Source organism: Triplophysa rosa, linkage group LG16 (assembly GCF_024868665.1).
Source record: "Triplophysa rosa linkage group LG16, Trosa_1v2, whole genome shotgun sequence".
Classification (NCBI taxonomy): Eukaryota; Metazoa; Chordata; class Actinopteri; order Cypriniformes; family Nemacheilidae; genus Triplophysa; species Triplophysa rosa.
Window position 1 is genome coordinate 470,098 of NC_079905.1, and position 15,859 is coordinate 485,956.

Sequence of the window (15,859 nt, forward strand, 5' to 3'; positions counted from 1 at the left end):
ACTGCTTGAAGAATCAAGTTGATTTCATCATTCAGAAAACATCACGCACGCAGGCACGCACACACACACACACACACACACACACACACAGAGAGACAGTCTCCGGTCTTTAATGCGTTTATTTCAAATAAATTCACTCTTAACGTAAACCAATGTTGAGTTTAACATATTGTGAATAACCCAGCATCAAATGAAGATCAGAAAATAAAACCCATCACTTATCAGCACATCTTCATTTGTAAGCGTTTGCTTTGTGTTTGGGCAGGAAACTGAAGTTTTTAGGTACCGGACCCAACAGCATTTCACTGCAAGAACAACACAAACAACAACACGTTATGAAAACAAACAGTCATCCATCTTTTTCTTTTTTTTTCTTCAATGTTTCACCTGATTTTGACCCAGTCCCCCACGTGTTGACTGGCCATCAGAGACTCCAGATAATCTCGACCCATGTAGAAGGGAGGACGCTCGTTGATCTTCTGAGGCGGTCTCTCCAACAAACCCACCGGAATATATCTGCATCCATCCACACATCACAACATCACTCGAGAATATCAAGACTGGCCAAACACGGGTTATATAGAACATTTCTTTAGTTATTGATGTCCACAAGCGTGTCACCTGCACAGGAAGGAGAGCCACTCCAGCAGGAAGTTTCTGGTCTTCTCTACACCCTGTGTGTCTGAACCCCAGTGCTCGAGACCGTTGTTGGTGAAGTCACGGAGGATGTCCAGACGCTCGCTGGAAGAAATATCCCAGTGTCTGTTCTCTTTAACCTCAGTGAAGAGCCACGGCTTGATCAGAGCTCCCCTGCAGGAACACAACCACATTCATTCATACATACATTCATTCATCACGAGAGACCAGCGGCGGTCAGACTCACCTGGCAATCATGATTCCTGAGACGCCCGTTTCTCTGGCCTTCATGGCATCTTCATAAGATAAAATATCTCCATTTCCTACAAACACACAGATCCCATCAGCACCTGTGATATTCTGCTCGTCTTACTGTAGAACTACTTCAGTTTCTCATCTTTTCTTGCTTTATATTAACTTGACTTTAACATAAGATGCGGTTCTAGAAGACAGTGATGTGACGTATGATTGATGGTTTTACCGAACAGCGGCACAGGAGCGGCGAGATTGGAGCAGGTGTTGATGTATTCCCAGTCAGCCTGTTTTGTGTAGCGCTGCTCGCGAGATCTGCCGTGAAGCTTCACACACACAAGAATCATGACACACAACCTCACGAAGAGAGATTCCTGATGATGTCATTAATCATACCGTAATCATGGACACGCCCCACTTCTTCAGTTCTGGGATCAGCTTGTGTGCAGTATTAGAGTTCTGATGAACACCTGTGCGGATTTTCACAGTCAAAGGAACATCCAGAACCTGCAGAGGAACAAACATCACGCATGACAACAGCACAGCCACACCTGACACAACCGTACGTCACACACACACACACACACACACACACACTCACGGAGTTCATCCCCCTCACGATCTGCTCAAATTTAGTGCTTCGTGTCATCAGGCCACAGCCTCCACCCTGAAGAAACAGAGCTGACTTCATCATCATCATCGCATCACGTCGAGCAGACTCTGACGGGTCTATAACACGAGCGCATTTACCTTCTTGTACACGAGATCGATGGGACAGCCGGAATTTATATCCACAAAATCGACATGGATGTTTTGATTGAGCAGCTCAGCACATCTGGTCATGCTGTCTGGAAAACAACCTTCCAACTGCAACACAACAGTGTGAGGATCATGATGTAATTAAACATCAGTGTGTGTGTTAATGTGTTATGTACCTGAACACCGAACAGATCTTCAGTGTCATGTCTCTTGAGAAGAGCCCATTCAGACGCCTGACCCTGCAGAAGATTCGTACACATGGCCATTTCACCACACGTGATGTCCGCTCCCAAACGCTTGCATATGCGACGGAACGGCAGATTCCCACACTGACAAAAAAAAGAGAGTGAGAGAGAGAGTGAGTGAGTGAGTGAGAGAGAGAGAGTGAGAGAGAGAGAGAGTGTGAGAGAGAGAGAGAGAGAGAGAGTGTGAGAGAGAGAGTGTGAGAGAGAGTGAGTGAGTGAGTGAGTGAGAGAGAGAGAGAGAGAGTGTGAGAGAGAGAGAGAGAGAGAGAGAGAGTGTGAGAGAGAGAGAGAGAGAGAGTGAGTGAGTGAGTGAGTGAGAGAGAGAGAGTGAGAGAGAGAGAGAGAGAGTGAGTGAGTGAGTGAGTGAGTGAGTGAGTGAGTGAGTGAGTGACACGTGCAATTCAATTGAGAACACAGCAGTGATGATGTAAGAGTACCGTGGTAAGTGGAGCCAGATAGAGTTTGTCTCTGAAGTCCACCTGAGGACACACGGATCATAATAAAAACATTATGAATCTCACTCTAAACTGTAGTGTGACTGAACGTAGAGTTAGTTCAGTGATAACACACCTGCTTCTTCTCACAGGGTCGCAGTTTGATGATGTCATCATCTGTTATCGGCCCCGTGGTCTTCACAGGAGCGTTCCTGTCGTCCTGCAGTTTAAACACATGTGTGTGATTGACATGATTAGATATTCTCCCGCGAGCGCTCTGACGGTTGATGTGATGTTGCGTTGCGTCACCTCCTGTTGTGTTTCTTGATCCTCAGGAGCATCAGTCGTTGTGTTTGGTGTGCAGCTGTGGGTTTCCTCCGGCGAACACTCATCTGTGCTCTTCTTCTCTGGTTTCTTTCCTCTGACGATGGTTTTCAGATAAGCCTCGGCTCCTGTGAACGCCACCTGTTTCTTCCGCAGGCGTTTCTGGAGCTCTTTGTCCAGATGGTTTCTGACCGTCTCTTTGGCGGTGAAGCGTTTGTGCAGATCTTCGTTCACCACGTTCTTCAGATCCGGGCTGATGTGAGCTTTGGCAAACCTGCAGGTGAGCCCGTAATGACATTTGCCGAAGGTGTTGTACAGGTAACACTGATGGCCCAGGTCCTCGGGTTTACCCGACATGTACTCGGACACGTCATGAATGAAGCGACACTTCTCACCGAACACACATTTGGTTTCTCGCTCCTGCAGGAGACGTGAACCCTGATGATTAAACATGAACACACACACACAGAACATTGGACATCTGATCATGACTGTGTGTTTGTGTCGATACCTGAATGATGGATGGACACAATCTTTTGTCCTCATAACTCTGAGGTTTCGTGTGAGGTCTGGATTTATTCTGTCCTCTCATTTTCCTCTTCTCTTGTTTGTCTCCATCTTTGTCCAGCTTCATTCTCTTCTGCTCCGGTTCTTCTTTGTTTGCTTCATCATCCTTTCGACCCGTCCAGCCCGATTCCAGAAACTCATAGAAGTTCTCTTTACTGGTGAGGAATCTGTTCATGCGTCAGACACACAGTTATTCATGACACACAGATCAGAGATCAGCATCAGCATCATCACACTCACTGTTCTTTAATAGCAGCAGCTCCTTTCTCAGCCTCCACAGCGGCAGACTCCATCCTGACAGCAAAATACACAACAACCTGCACGAGACACGCGCACGCGCAGTCAGCTCTTTAACATACGGTATAATCCCCATATTTACATTTACTCTGATGATTGACAGCGCTACACAGAGATCAGCCAATCACAACAGAGCTCATTAACATAAAGGTACAGCGGCAAAAAGGTCTTGTTTTTGATCTTCTAAAGAGAGAGAGAGAAATTATTATTTTAGAAAAGCTAAACCACGACTAACGTTATAAGAGAATACTTCATATCAAACCTCAATCACAGAGCAGATTAATAATAACTGATTAACACTCACCTAACGATGAAGTTTATCTCTCTCTGTGTACATGCGGACTGAACCTGTGCTTCACTTTAACGCGTCCGGCTGGAAACACGAGCGCGACAGCGCGTGCACCTCACTTCCGCCTCAGCACTGTCTAGTTACTACAAAACAAAATCCTTCATACACGTATCAGTTATTATAATATTTTATGCTTATAATCTGCGATCTGACAGCACATTTTAACCCTGTAAATAAACAACTTTAAGAGCATGGCGCTAGCAACGCCACGGTCATGGGATCGACCCCACATACTTAGATACACATGTATAGTATAATGCATTGTAAGTCGCTTTGGATAAAAGCGTCTGCCAAATGAATATATGTTAAATGTAAACTTTAGGATTTAACAAATTAAAACAGAGTTATAAAATCTGAGCATTTGTACAAAGAAGATATTTGGAAGAATGTTAGCAACTGACATTTCTGGGACATCATTGACTACCATAGTAGGACCAATTAAAAGGGTAGTGAAATGTGCCCCAGAACTGTTTGCTTTTATAAATTCTTCAAAAAATCTCATTCTGTGCTCAACCGGATCAAACAATGATCCAATACTTTTTCCTACTGTGGTGGAAAAACATGCAACATACAAGAAATTTCCCTAGACAAAGTTTTGAGTGAGTAAGGATAGAAGAAGCAGTAGAAAAGGTAGAAAAATAAAGAGAAGTCTGTAATACTGGGTCAGGTGTTGACGTCAGAGATGTGTTTCGACACCATCTTTTGTCCTCATAACTCTAAGGATTCTTAAATTCTTAAAAGATGATTTTTAAAGATGCTGCTGATCTTGTAGCAACAGGCAGACCATCCCACCACCGTGAGACAGATCCAGAGCAGGTACGTGAGGGATGTTCGTTAGCAGAGCGTTTTAGTGGTAATGTAAATATGGTCTCACGATTCCCACAGAAGGAGCAGACGTACACAATAATATCTCAAAATAAGTTGAGTTTGAATATTAATGTAAAGGTATGAAGCAGAAAACATTCACAGTGTTCCTGAGCATGAGATTTATTTGTTCATTATTCATACAGTAGAAACAGCACAAGGTTGACATGGCTTTTTCATTCAGGTGAGAAACCATCAGAGTTCCGATGGAGGGCCCAGTCTCTCTATTTTAGCATGAAATCGTTTTTTGCTGGAGTCTAAGACCGCGATGCCGTTCTTCTGAAAGTCATAACCCAGTCTGCTGAGATCCTGCAGTCGCTGCTTCAGAATGTCCAGACTGAAGTCAAGAACCTTTGGTTTCTGTATGATCTGATGGATGTGAATCCCAGCGTCCATCAGACAGCCCAGTTTCTCATTCAGACGTTCTGATGAGATGAAGAGCACGAGCGAGTAATTGAGAATCATCTTCTTCAAGTCGGCTTTACTGCAGCCCAGACACTGAAGTTTCACCTGCAGGTTCTTGAAGTTTCGCTTCAGACTCTCATGTGACAGGTCCAGGATCTGAGCGCCGTGACTCTGCAGTAAAAGCAGCGCCTCTGCGTGACTCAATCTCAGCGAGCTCAGCAGAAAGTTCACGTTGGCTTTCACTCGATTGGTGCTGCGGATCAGGATGTACAAGTTCTTAGAGATGATAGTTTTGGCAAAGTGTTCGTGATCTTTTCCACCCAGACTCAAGCAAATGCCCTGGAGAAGTTCCACCATGTTCCTGTTGAGCTCCACGCTGTTGGAGAACGTCCGCGGTGCCGTGGTGAGCAGCCGGTGCAGATCTTTAGGAGTGATTCCCAGAGATCTCAGGAAAGTGATGTTCTCCTGCAGGTTTTCATTGTCGCTGGAACGGAAAAAAGACTCGGGTGACCTCGACAGAATTCCAATCACCTCGCTGTCGCTTTTGAAGATGTTTCTCCAGAGCTTCCAGCGTTCCTCCAGGTGCTCGCACGAGCGTGTGATGGATCGAGGGAAACGAGAGATGATGCTGCCGATGGTCTGCTGATCGGCACCTTTACTCTTCAGGAACTGAGCCAGACCTTGTTCGTTGGTGAGGAGCTTTCGCAGAACGCCCGGCTGCCGTCGACGGGCCATGGTGAGGTCCACACCCATGCTGGAGAGGTTCTCCAGAAGAGATTCGTTCTCCGAGTGAAGCGGAGGAGGTTTCTGGGTGATTGGACTGGAGCTGCAGTATCGAGACATCGGAATGAAGGCGTGACGGTGAGCACTGGATCTCCCGATGGACCACAGGACCGAAACCATCCGCTTCTGTGCCATCATTCACCACCGCTCCATCCCTGACATCACAGCAGACACATTACTTCAGTTTACTCACATGCTGAATGTGCAGATATACTAACTTGTATATGTCAACTTTGGAACAGGATTGTATTAAATCGATTGTCACAAACCAATAGCTCATATGATGAAAGGGACAGTTCACCCAAAAATGAAAATTCTGTCATGAATTACTCAACCTCAAGTTGTTCCAACCTGTATAAATGTATTACTTCTGTTAAACACAAAGAAAGATATTTGGAAAAAAGATTGACTACCATAGTAGAAAAAATGTATCCTATGCCCCAGAACACTTTGTGTTCCTAAATTAGTCAAAATATCTTATTTTGTGTTGAACAGAACAAGAAAACTATACAATCGTTTTTTTCTACTACGGTAGTCAGCGGTGACCCAGAAATCTCAGTCGCTTCCAAACATTCTTCCAAATATCTTTCTTTGTGTTCAACCAAACAAAGAAATATACAGGTTTGGAACAACCTGAGGGTGAGAAATTCGTGTCAGATTCTTCGTTTGTGGGTGAACTGTCCCTTTACGTGTCATTGATGCATTTTAACAAGACTGTAGTTATATTCAACTATCATCAGAAAAACTCTTTTAATTAAAAAAGATCAAGAATCTAATGTTTAATGCACTTTAACCACGTTATCTACAAACAATTTGATTAAAAATAAAACACGCTACAATTTACATTGACATTTGCTCATTTATCAGACGTTTTTATCCAAACAACATTCAAATGAAAGAGTATTTGACATTTGCCTAAGAGCTAAACAGTAAATGTATTTTACCAACCCATACAAGTAGATTAAAAAAGAACAATATAAACGACATAAACAGAAGAGTTTTCTATAAATACGTAAACAGAGCTAACGTTCATCGACAGTCATGAGTTAGTAAACACGCTAGACTTTTACTATAACAAAACCACTTCAGATGAATAAACGTGTTCATAAATGTGTCACCTACCTACCAGATGTAAACATGTGAATGTGTGTTTTCTTCATCAGTGTTTGTCTGCGATGAGCAGATTGTGTGACAGCGCCACCTGCTGTACAGGAATCGCAACTGTAATGACTTCAACACGACACCAGAGGACCATGACAATCACTTTCAACGTCGCAACATTATTATACAGAAAAGAGAGGTTTTACCATACATAGTACATAATACAGCCCTTATCCACATCCAGAAGGATCTTTAATAACTGAAAGATGTTTTTGTATCTTCAGAAGGTAATAGAATTGTCTCTCGTATGATCAAAGCTCCTCGAGCTTTAAAATCCCGTATTCTGTTACATAGAGAAAGTATGAAAATTTCATAATGACATGATTTGGGTGACTGTATGTTAAAGATGAAGGAAACGTAGAATGGAAGGAAGCGCTGATGAATATATTGGGTGAAGATGCTCTCCGAGGACTGCTCTTGAGCGCAGGGTCTCTCCTCAAGCATCATTCTCCATGTGTCTCATGAATATTTGATTCAGCCTCCTCACATCTCTTTCATTATTAACATCGGTCTCAGTGTGACTGAAGACTGATAGAGTTTCCCCTGCTCGTAAACCTCCATAAGACCCACGAGCTTTAGGTTTTACTCGCAACAGTCGCTCACAATCATCAATTCAATCTCGTGAATATCTCAGCTGTTAAAGCAACAATCTACTTTTCAAATGTTTCTCCTGCAAAAGACAAACTTTATCTCTGAGAATATCTTGAAAATGTCTCAAACTGTGCTCAGACTTCCCCAGACAGCTAGAAAAAGCGTACAATCAAGAGTCAGAGATCTCAAAAGGAACTCAAACATTTCTCATCAAAGACCAAATCAGAGATGTGCTATCATTGACATTGATACATTTGGCAGACGGTTTTATCCAACTTACACTGCATTTTACTTACATTTACACTGAGTCATTTAGCAGACGCTTTTATCCAAAGTGACCTACAGATGAGGGAAACAATGGAAGCAATTGGAACAACACAAGGACAACAAAAAGTGCAGTAAAACAAAACTGGTCTCATATAGCCTATCACAGTATACAGAGCCAAGTTTATTTTTACTTATAGGCCTACTTTACATTGTATCCACAGAAAAACACAAATACATATATATATACAGTATATATATATATAAACACACACATCATGTGTCAATGGTTTTTGTCATGTTCTGAGGTTTTATAATTCAGTTTAGTGAATGTAGAGATCATTTCTCAGTGGTAAAAGCCTTCAGAAGCTCTGATCTGTCCGATCAACATGTCTTTTTTGAAAATACTTATTTAAATGCTCAAACAGACTGCAGAAGATCATTCTCTAGAGTATTTTTATATGAGTAAGTGATGCAGTAGCTGTAGTTGTCTCTCTCTCTCAGAGGGGTTTGTGAACCGGACACTCTCACATGAATAATGTACAGGACTAACATTGAGGGTTTCTGGAGCTCGAGCATCAGAACAGTTCACAGGTGAAGCTCACTTCAGCCGAGGAGAGTGAAGAATGTCCAGGAGAAGATGGGTGGAACTCAAGATCTGTCAAACCATCAGCTGTTCTGCTCCGGTCAGCCGCGGGAGTAACAGACCACCATCACCCACCGCTGCAGGTACACTCAACAGCACGCGCACGCGCACGCGCACACGCACGTATACTCAATAATATTCACCTCTCTCATGACATCCCCATGACATCATTACATCTGTCTAAATATTGACACTTTAATTGCCTTGACATGTGCTCGACTGAATCAAATAGAGTGAGATAACATGAAGAGACAAGCTTAAATAGTGTTTACAAAATATGGTTAATAACTGTATTTAGAGCAAGAATGTTTATTATCTGACGCTGATATCTAAAGAACAATATAAACATATACAAGTCAATATAAGTACACACAATTTAATCTCATCTATTAACTGTTGGTAGCGTTTGAAATAGGCACCAGTTCAGACTCCAGTGCGTGGTGTGCTCTCGCGTCCTGACGTCACCGCGCATGAAGTCTCGTGTGTTTACGTGGAGAAACATGGCGGCGACTGTGGCCGTAAAGCCCGAATAAAGCGCAGAGTAAACACCACAGCTGTACCGGCCGAACCGGACCGGAGCGGACACTCATGACAGCCGTGCACGTGTAGTGTGTGTGCGTGTGTGGCGTGTTTCTGACGCGCGTGTGTCCGTGTTAAAGCCGCAGGGACCGCAGAGATGATGGAGGACGACGAGCGACAGAAGAAACTACAGGCCGGCAAAGCTAAGGTGAGATTCGACACATATTTACCTCACCGCTGATGATTTAAAGCTTATGTGGGAAATGACCTTCACTTTACCTCAGAGCTGGACTTTACCTCAAAATATGACATTTAACGTTACCCCAGAATATGACTGAGTATGATTATGACCTCAAATTACTTCATATTGCTGAAGTACTGCTGAAATTGACCTCATCGAGAGTTGAATATACCTGAGCTTTACCTCATTGATAGAATTTAATTTACCTCAACATATGACATTTACCTCACGGCTGTCATTGACTGTAGCTGTAGAACAGTGTTTTAGTATGTGTGTGTGTGTTGAGATGTTTGTGTGATTTCATGTGTTGTGTGTCAGTAGTCAGTCCTCTGAACATTCTCCTCTCTCATGTATTGATTTAATATAGCCTAATGCTTCTGAGGTAATGCTACACTTACAGAGAGTTGTGATGTGATATCACTCTGACAGTATGAGGTTTAGTTGATACACATGTAGTGTGTGTCCGTGTGTGAACTTGTGGATGAGCTTGTGAAACTGGATTTTCAGGCCAATGCAAACAGAAAGTGTCCATGAGTTGCATCGCTTCATATCTTCAGGCCTCTCGATGCAGTCGTGATAACCTGCCCTCATCACACCAACACTACATTCTGCTCACTCATTGTTTATTATAATGTATAGGGCTGCACTATCATGGGTAAATGATAATCATGATTATTTTGCGCGACATTATAATCCGGATTAATAAACACGATTATTTTGTCAGTTCAGAACTTTAGTTTTTAATGTCACTTCAGCGTGTTTATTAGGTCTATACTTTACAGCCAATGAATATGTTATAATCTGCTGCCGTTGATCTTCCTCAACACCGTATTTCAAAGCACGCAATCAATCATCTGAACACTCCAAATTAACATTTTCTGACCTTCGGAATGAAACATGAAATTCCTTGTTTTTTATAAGTTATTACTATTGGTCAGTGGTCACCCTTCATGTGTAGGTTTTGCAAAAAATTATTAAAATATTAGAAATATTTATTTCCTGTAAAGTGGCAGTTTAAAAGATACAAGATTTGCGATTATTTTCTGACCTTATCGGGAGTTTTGTGCTTGCTTTATTGATTAATTATTAATTAATAATTACATTAATAATAATTAATAATTGATTAATTATCGTTATCACGATTAAAATACGATTAATCCTGCAGCCCTAATAATATATGAATTCTGATTCAAATATTCTGTTCATTTAAAATCCAGAATATTAACTAATGTTATTAACTCTGTTGTTGTTGTTTTTTTGTTTGTTGCTAATTTGAATTTGTTTAAGAGATGCACGGATCTTATAAAATGTAACACGCGCGTCTTGTTTCCACATGCGATTTGTTCCAGTAAGACATAATTGATTACTTTATTAAGGATAATTGGTAATATTGGGGTTTTGGCATAATTTTGTGTCGATATGTCTGATTAAGAGTAAGAAGACGTGAAAGAGAACTCAATTCAGTATTTTGCTTGGCATTCCAGCCGCTTGCGAATCCAGTCCTCTTTTGCATCTTCTTGGAAATATTTAAAAAGGCAAGTCTTAAAAACGTACAAATGATAATTTCCCGTGACGATACAGCACTGGCCCGATCGGGCAAGTGACAGCTCTCTCAACTGGCCCGAGGATCTCCCAAGCTGGCCCCGGGCCATCGGGCAGTCCTTTGTGTCCAGCCCTGTTGAGGAAATAATGTCTTGAAGAATGTCATCATCAGTTCTGTCTGTTTGTCTCGTGTTGTCTGGTCATGGCTCATGTGACTTCATCCGGGCTTTGTCCATCTACATGTCATCTAATTTCTATGGTAACCCGCAGCGGCCGCATGTAACAATAAAGCTGGAGTGTTTTGCATTGTTCTGAATTCTCCCAAACCTCTCTGAGAACCTTGAAACGGCTCTGACAGAAACGGAGCAGGTGCAATTGAGTTGTGCAAAGCCTCTTTATATTTGCAGCCCTTTAGAAATGTCAGGACCCTCTGAACAAAGACATTTGTGATAGAGGGACATGATTCAGAATGATTCATCATTTCTCCAACACTTAAAGGAAATGCTAACACATGTCTTAACTTCAGCTGCTGATCAACAGAATTTAACTCTTGTTTGTCCAGTGAGAGCATTAAAGGAAAAGTTCAAACGTTGTTAACTGGAAACCGTTGGTCCCCATTGACTTCAATGAAGACCCACAGTTTTCTGTTATCGACATTTTTCAAAATATCGTCTTTTGTGTTCTGCAGAAGAAAGAACGGTTTTAAAATGACAAAAAGGCATTTTCGGAAAAGAATTTTCATTTTGAAGGTGAACTATTCCTTTAAAGCATTTAGTCGATTGCTCTGTGTTGCTCTTGCGGATCTACGTCCAGTCCGATCGTCTTTAAATGACTGTTTTGAGTTTATATTGTCATCCGAACAGACGCTCTCATAGGCTGTGGACGGGTCATCAGACGACCCCTGACCTCTGACACGTGAGTTCTGCACTTCCACTCGTCCTCACAGTGATGTGTCAGGTCATGTGTGTGGTCAGATGTGCTGTTTGTTTGGTCAGAGGAGTCCTCACTCTATCTCAGACGTTCTCACAGTCCCAATGCATGTATCACACACACATCCTCAACAGAGTACATTTGAGAATTCAGATGTGTCTTTAATACATGATCGAACAAACACAACAACAGCTCTGTGGATTCATGTTCTAATCCCACTGATGTGAAGGAATATGTTTGAAAGGGTGTGTCTCACGTTTTGTGGTGTTTGTGGTAATGTGATGATGACCCACAGGTTCATCAGGAATGATCATAACGTGTCTTATCAACTTATCACTTATGTAAATAAGATGACATTTTAGCTCGTCAGCACCGCACAAATATTTAACAGGACATCACTTCCCCTTTAGAGTCACAAAGCATTTTCCTTACATGATTCCTATGATGATATTTTAGAGTTTTCACCCATCATAAAACTAGATTCCAAAGCATTGATTAAAGGAGCCGTATATAACATTGACACCTATGGACTTTTCCCATTGACTTTTGGAAGATCGCTAGAAAATAAGCTCTAATAATTAACACTAATTAATACAAATGAACACAACATTTGTTACCTTTGAAGCCAAAATACAACGGGCAGATGTAAAAAGCTAACACAATGCTATAAACAGACTACACTTAAGGTAGGTCGATATCAACATCACCACCACCAAGCCTCCGAAAACTCTTTCAAACTTGATTAAAAATGTGTTCCCTGGTGAGTAATTACTCCGTGAATGAATGACAAGCGTGTTATAATTGGTGTGTTTTATGTCATAGAATAAAACGTTTAAATATTTTGAGGTTTTGTTTACCACAGACCTCATTTCAGGCGATTTACCAAAAACCCATTCAAAAACCCCTAGAGCGATGGAACTGGAAGTCTTAAAACATTTCACGGAACGCACATTTCAGAGTGGAATAACTGGCTGTAGCATTGTTCTTTAGGCAAACCAATGAACGTAGGATGTTTCCTAAATGTCTACGAACATATTAAGGTATTGTTTTGATTTAATACAGTAAAAGTATTACATACAGCTCCTTTAAATGTTGTTTGAAAAGATGGCGAGTCATAAATGATTTCAGTTCATGAGAAATTCTGCTTATTGCTTACACAAGTAATGTGTGTGTGCGCACATTATCATTCTGATAATGGCTTTTATGAATTTACTCATAATGGCTTTAATGAATTATCTGTTGTTTATGATTTGTTCATTTTGTTTCAGTAAATAATTGTTTATTTTAGAGGTGCTGCTGGTTGATTCTGGGTGTAATGTCTTTCTCATCAGCTCTTTGAGTTTGTTGATGGATCATTTGGCTGTGGATCCTAGTCTAAGGAGCACTGAACCAAACGTCTCTTTCCTTTAATGCTAATTCTGTTTCATTATTCCTAATCGATTGTTCCCTCTCAGTATGCCATGAAAGGGTTTTGTGCGTTCATCAGATCTGAGGGCGTTAATTGGGTCTCGTATGTGTGTGTGTGTGTGTTGTGGTTGTAGGCTAAAAGCATTAGTTAACAAGAGGTCAGGCCTGGAGTACACGCGCGCACACACGCACGCACACACGCACACAAAGACACACACACACGTTTTATTATCTCCGTGGGGACAGTCCATTGGCGTAATGAGTTGTATACTGTACAAACTGTATATTCTATCCCCAACCCAACCCCTAAACCTAAAGATCATAGAACACTTTTTGCATTTTTAGATTTTCAAAAATTATCGTTCTGTACAATTTATTAGCTTTTGTGCCCATGGGGACCTCAATTTTGGTCCCCATGGTGACACGAGTCCGCATGTGTTGGTGTGTATTCAGGTTTAGGTCCCCACTAACATATAAAAACCAAGTCCACACACACACACGCACACACACACACTTTTGTTAATCCCATCAATCGTCTGCTGGGATAATTGTCTTGGCCAATAAACACAGCCCGTCTCATTGAGAGATACTGCAGTAAAACCAGGGGCCGGTTGCATAAACAGCCGTGATTTTAAGACACTATCTAAGAATTTGTCTGACCAACTAAAGTTTATGAAGAAAGATAAAATAAGCTCATGGTAGTCTTTAGTAAAACAGTCTAAATTGTAGTAAAAGGAAGGTATTGAACAATTTAAAACAAAATGGCCGACAGTAGGCATTAACCCAGCTTTTCTTTGCTGAAAATATTGGCGTATTAGAGGAATACAATGCTGCCAAATCAACTTAAATGAACAAATTTTGTAATTACAGTGCAAAAACTAATAAAAACAAGGCTTGGACTACAGTAACTGAGAACATTAATAGTGTAAATTGGTCAGTTTCACAAACCATCAAAGATCTACACAAAATAAATCTCCAGCATTTTCATAAGACTTCCGGTGAATTTTATTGGTCTTTGAAAGCTCTTCCTCTTCTTATTGTCCATTTATTAAAATATTTGCTACTGTAAAGCACAAAGTCAGTCCAGTCTTAATTTTTTGTCTTAAAGGGACAGTTCACCCAAAATGAAAATCCTGTCATCATGTACTCACCTTCGAGTTGTTCCAAATGTGTATAAATGTCTTTGTTCTGATGAAGACAGAGAAAGATATTTGGAAGAATGCTTATAACCAAACAGATCTCAACACCCATTGACTCCCATAGTAGGAAAAAAACAATGGTAGTCAAAAGTGCCCCAGAACTGTTTGCTGTCCTACATTCTTCAAAAACACAACTTTTCTGTTCAACAGAACAACAAAAATGATATAGTAATTTTTCCTACTATGGGAGTCAATGAGGCTTGAAATCTGTCTGGTTATAAGCATTCTTCCAAATATCTTTCTCTGTGTTCATCAGAACAAAGACATTCATACACATTTGGAACAACTCAAAGGTGAGGAAATGATTTTCATTTTTGGGTGAAGTGTCCCTTTAAATTAGAGCCATCTAAGATTTGATGCAACTGACTTAAAAAGCGGACAGCATAATTCAAAACCTCCAACACACGCCACCGTCATGATCTTCATTAACACACGCGTCGCTCACGTATGTGTTAACATGCCCGTGTTATCTGTTGTCTGTAATTATTTCACACGTTTTTCCGTTGGTTTAGTGATGTGTGTCTTGTGATGTGAGATCTCCTCTCACCGTCTCTGTTGTGTTTATGTTTATGGTGATTTAATCAGCTGATATTTTAAGTTTATCTTCATCATGAATGTCAAACTCTTCAGTATCTCCTAACAGATATAGATATTGACATGACCCTATCGACAACTGAAAAAACCCTGAATCAGTCGACCTTTAATATTTACTATATTGATGAATATTGTGTTTATTGACATTAAGAATTGAGGGTTAATTTGGACATGAATGTGTCAGATGAGGATGACTATCCCAACAGACCTACATTCACTGTAAACTGAGGTCAGTCTCCTCAGGGATGAGATGAGATAACCTGAGATTAATGACAGCCTTTGATCTGTTCTCGTTCTGGCACACATGGTGAAGGAGCACACCGCAGATACTTGAAGGTTTGATTGAAAGCAGATGATATCAGGGCTGATTTGATTCATACCAGTAGACTCATGTCCATGACAGCTTTACAGATGTCTCTGCTTCACACAAAAAAATAAATAAATAAGAAACGCTGTTGATAGATGTTGATTTGATTCTGACATTCATCATCTTATAAGATTAGTTTTTAAAAGACAATCATTTTGAATAGTTATAATATTGGATGTGAGATGAAGCAGTGACAGTCTCTCTTCCTCGGGATGTGTTGTTTACAGGACTCAGGAGTCCTCCGTCTATCTCAGACGTTCACAGACATGACCTGCTGCTCTGATCCCATAGGGCGCGTCTGATCTGGGCTCAGTTTATTCTGCTGTTATTTACCTAACAAAGAAGGTGAAACTGTGTGGCTTTGTTGTGTTGTGTGCATGTCACCTCTGGACTCGAGTGTAATGCACACATACATTAGTCTGAACACTATCTCTCTCTCTCTCTCTCTCTCTCTCTCTCCCTCTCTCTCTCTCTCTCTCTCTC

The 15,859-nt window shown here is 41.1% G+C and overlaps 3 protein-coding genes across 4 annotated transcripts in view; 1 reads left to right on the forward strand and 2 right to left on the reverse strand.

Moving 5' to 3' along the window:
* Positions 1–101: 101 nt before the first annotated feature.
* Positions 102–3,928, reverse strand: dus3l (dihydrouridine synthase 3-like (S. cerevisiae)). Its single transcript, XM_057354714.1, has 15 exons — positions 3,819–3,928; positions 3,458–3,534; positions 3,162–3,384; positions 2,636–3,070; positions 2,463–2,546; positions 2,330–2,371; positions 1,824–1,976; positions 1,639–1,755; positions 1,490–1,555; positions 1,285–1,395; positions 1,118–1,214; positions 884–959; positions 622–810; positions 388–516; positions 102–305 (listed from the first exon to the last, which is right to left on the reverse strand). Exons 2-15 carry the CDS (start codon positions 3,508–3,510, stop codon positions 233–235), a joined length of 1,848 nt encoding a protein of 615 aa, XP_057210697.1. The 5' UTR covers positions 3,511–3,534; positions 3,819–3,928; the 3' UTR covers positions 102–232.
* A 107-nt stretch (positions 3,929–4,035) lies between these two features.
* Positions 4,036–7,084, reverse strand: LOC130566899 (transcription termination factor 1a, mitochondrial). 2 transcript variants are annotated; one of them, XM_057354724.1, is made up of 2 exons: positions 7,038–7,084; positions 4,036–6,070 (listed from the first exon to the last, which is right to left on the reverse strand). In XM_057354724.1, exon 2 carries the CDS (start codon positions 6,051–6,053, stop codon positions 4,923–4,925), a length of 1,131 nt encoding a protein of 376 aa, XP_057210707.1. In that variant the 5' UTR covers positions 6,054–6,070; positions 7,038–7,084; the 3' UTR covers positions 4,036–4,922. The 2 variants fall into 2 exon arrangements, with proteins under 2 accessions (XP_057210707.1, XP_057210708.1); XM_057354725.1 differs by having other exon boundaries at positions 7,042–7,071.
* A 1,983-nt stretch (positions 7,085–9,067) lies between these two features.
* Positions 9,068–15,859, forward strand: part of akap9 (A kinase (PRKA) anchor protein 9) — a 60,338-nt gene continuing 53,546 nt past the window's right edge. Inside the window, 1 exon segment of the mRNA XM_057354674.1 lies at positions 9,068–9,304. Within this exon segment, the coding sequence (XP_057210657.1) occupies positions 9,254–9,304 (51 nt within the window). The 5' untranslated portion in view covers positions 9,068–9,253.

Excerpts from the sequence above, each read along its gene's own strand:
- dus3l (XM_057354714.1), bottom strand. The coding sequence starts at position 3,510 with ATGGAGTCTGCCGCTGTGGAGGCTGAGAAAGGAGCTGCTGCTATTAAA. Across the intron at positions 2,372-2,462 it reads GACCCTGTGAGAAGAAGCAG|GTGGACTTCAGAGACAAACT; the intron begins GTGTGTTATCAC and ends GTGTGTCCTCAG. Across the intron at positions 1,756-1,823 it reads AAGATCTGTTCGGTGTTCAG|TTGGAAGGTTGTTTTCCAGA; the intron begins GTACATAACACA and ends GTTGTGTTGCAG.
- LOC130566899 (XM_057354724.1), bottom strand. The coding sequence starts at position 6,053 with ATGATGGCACAGAAGCGGATGGTTTCGGTCCTGTGGTCCATCGGGAGA.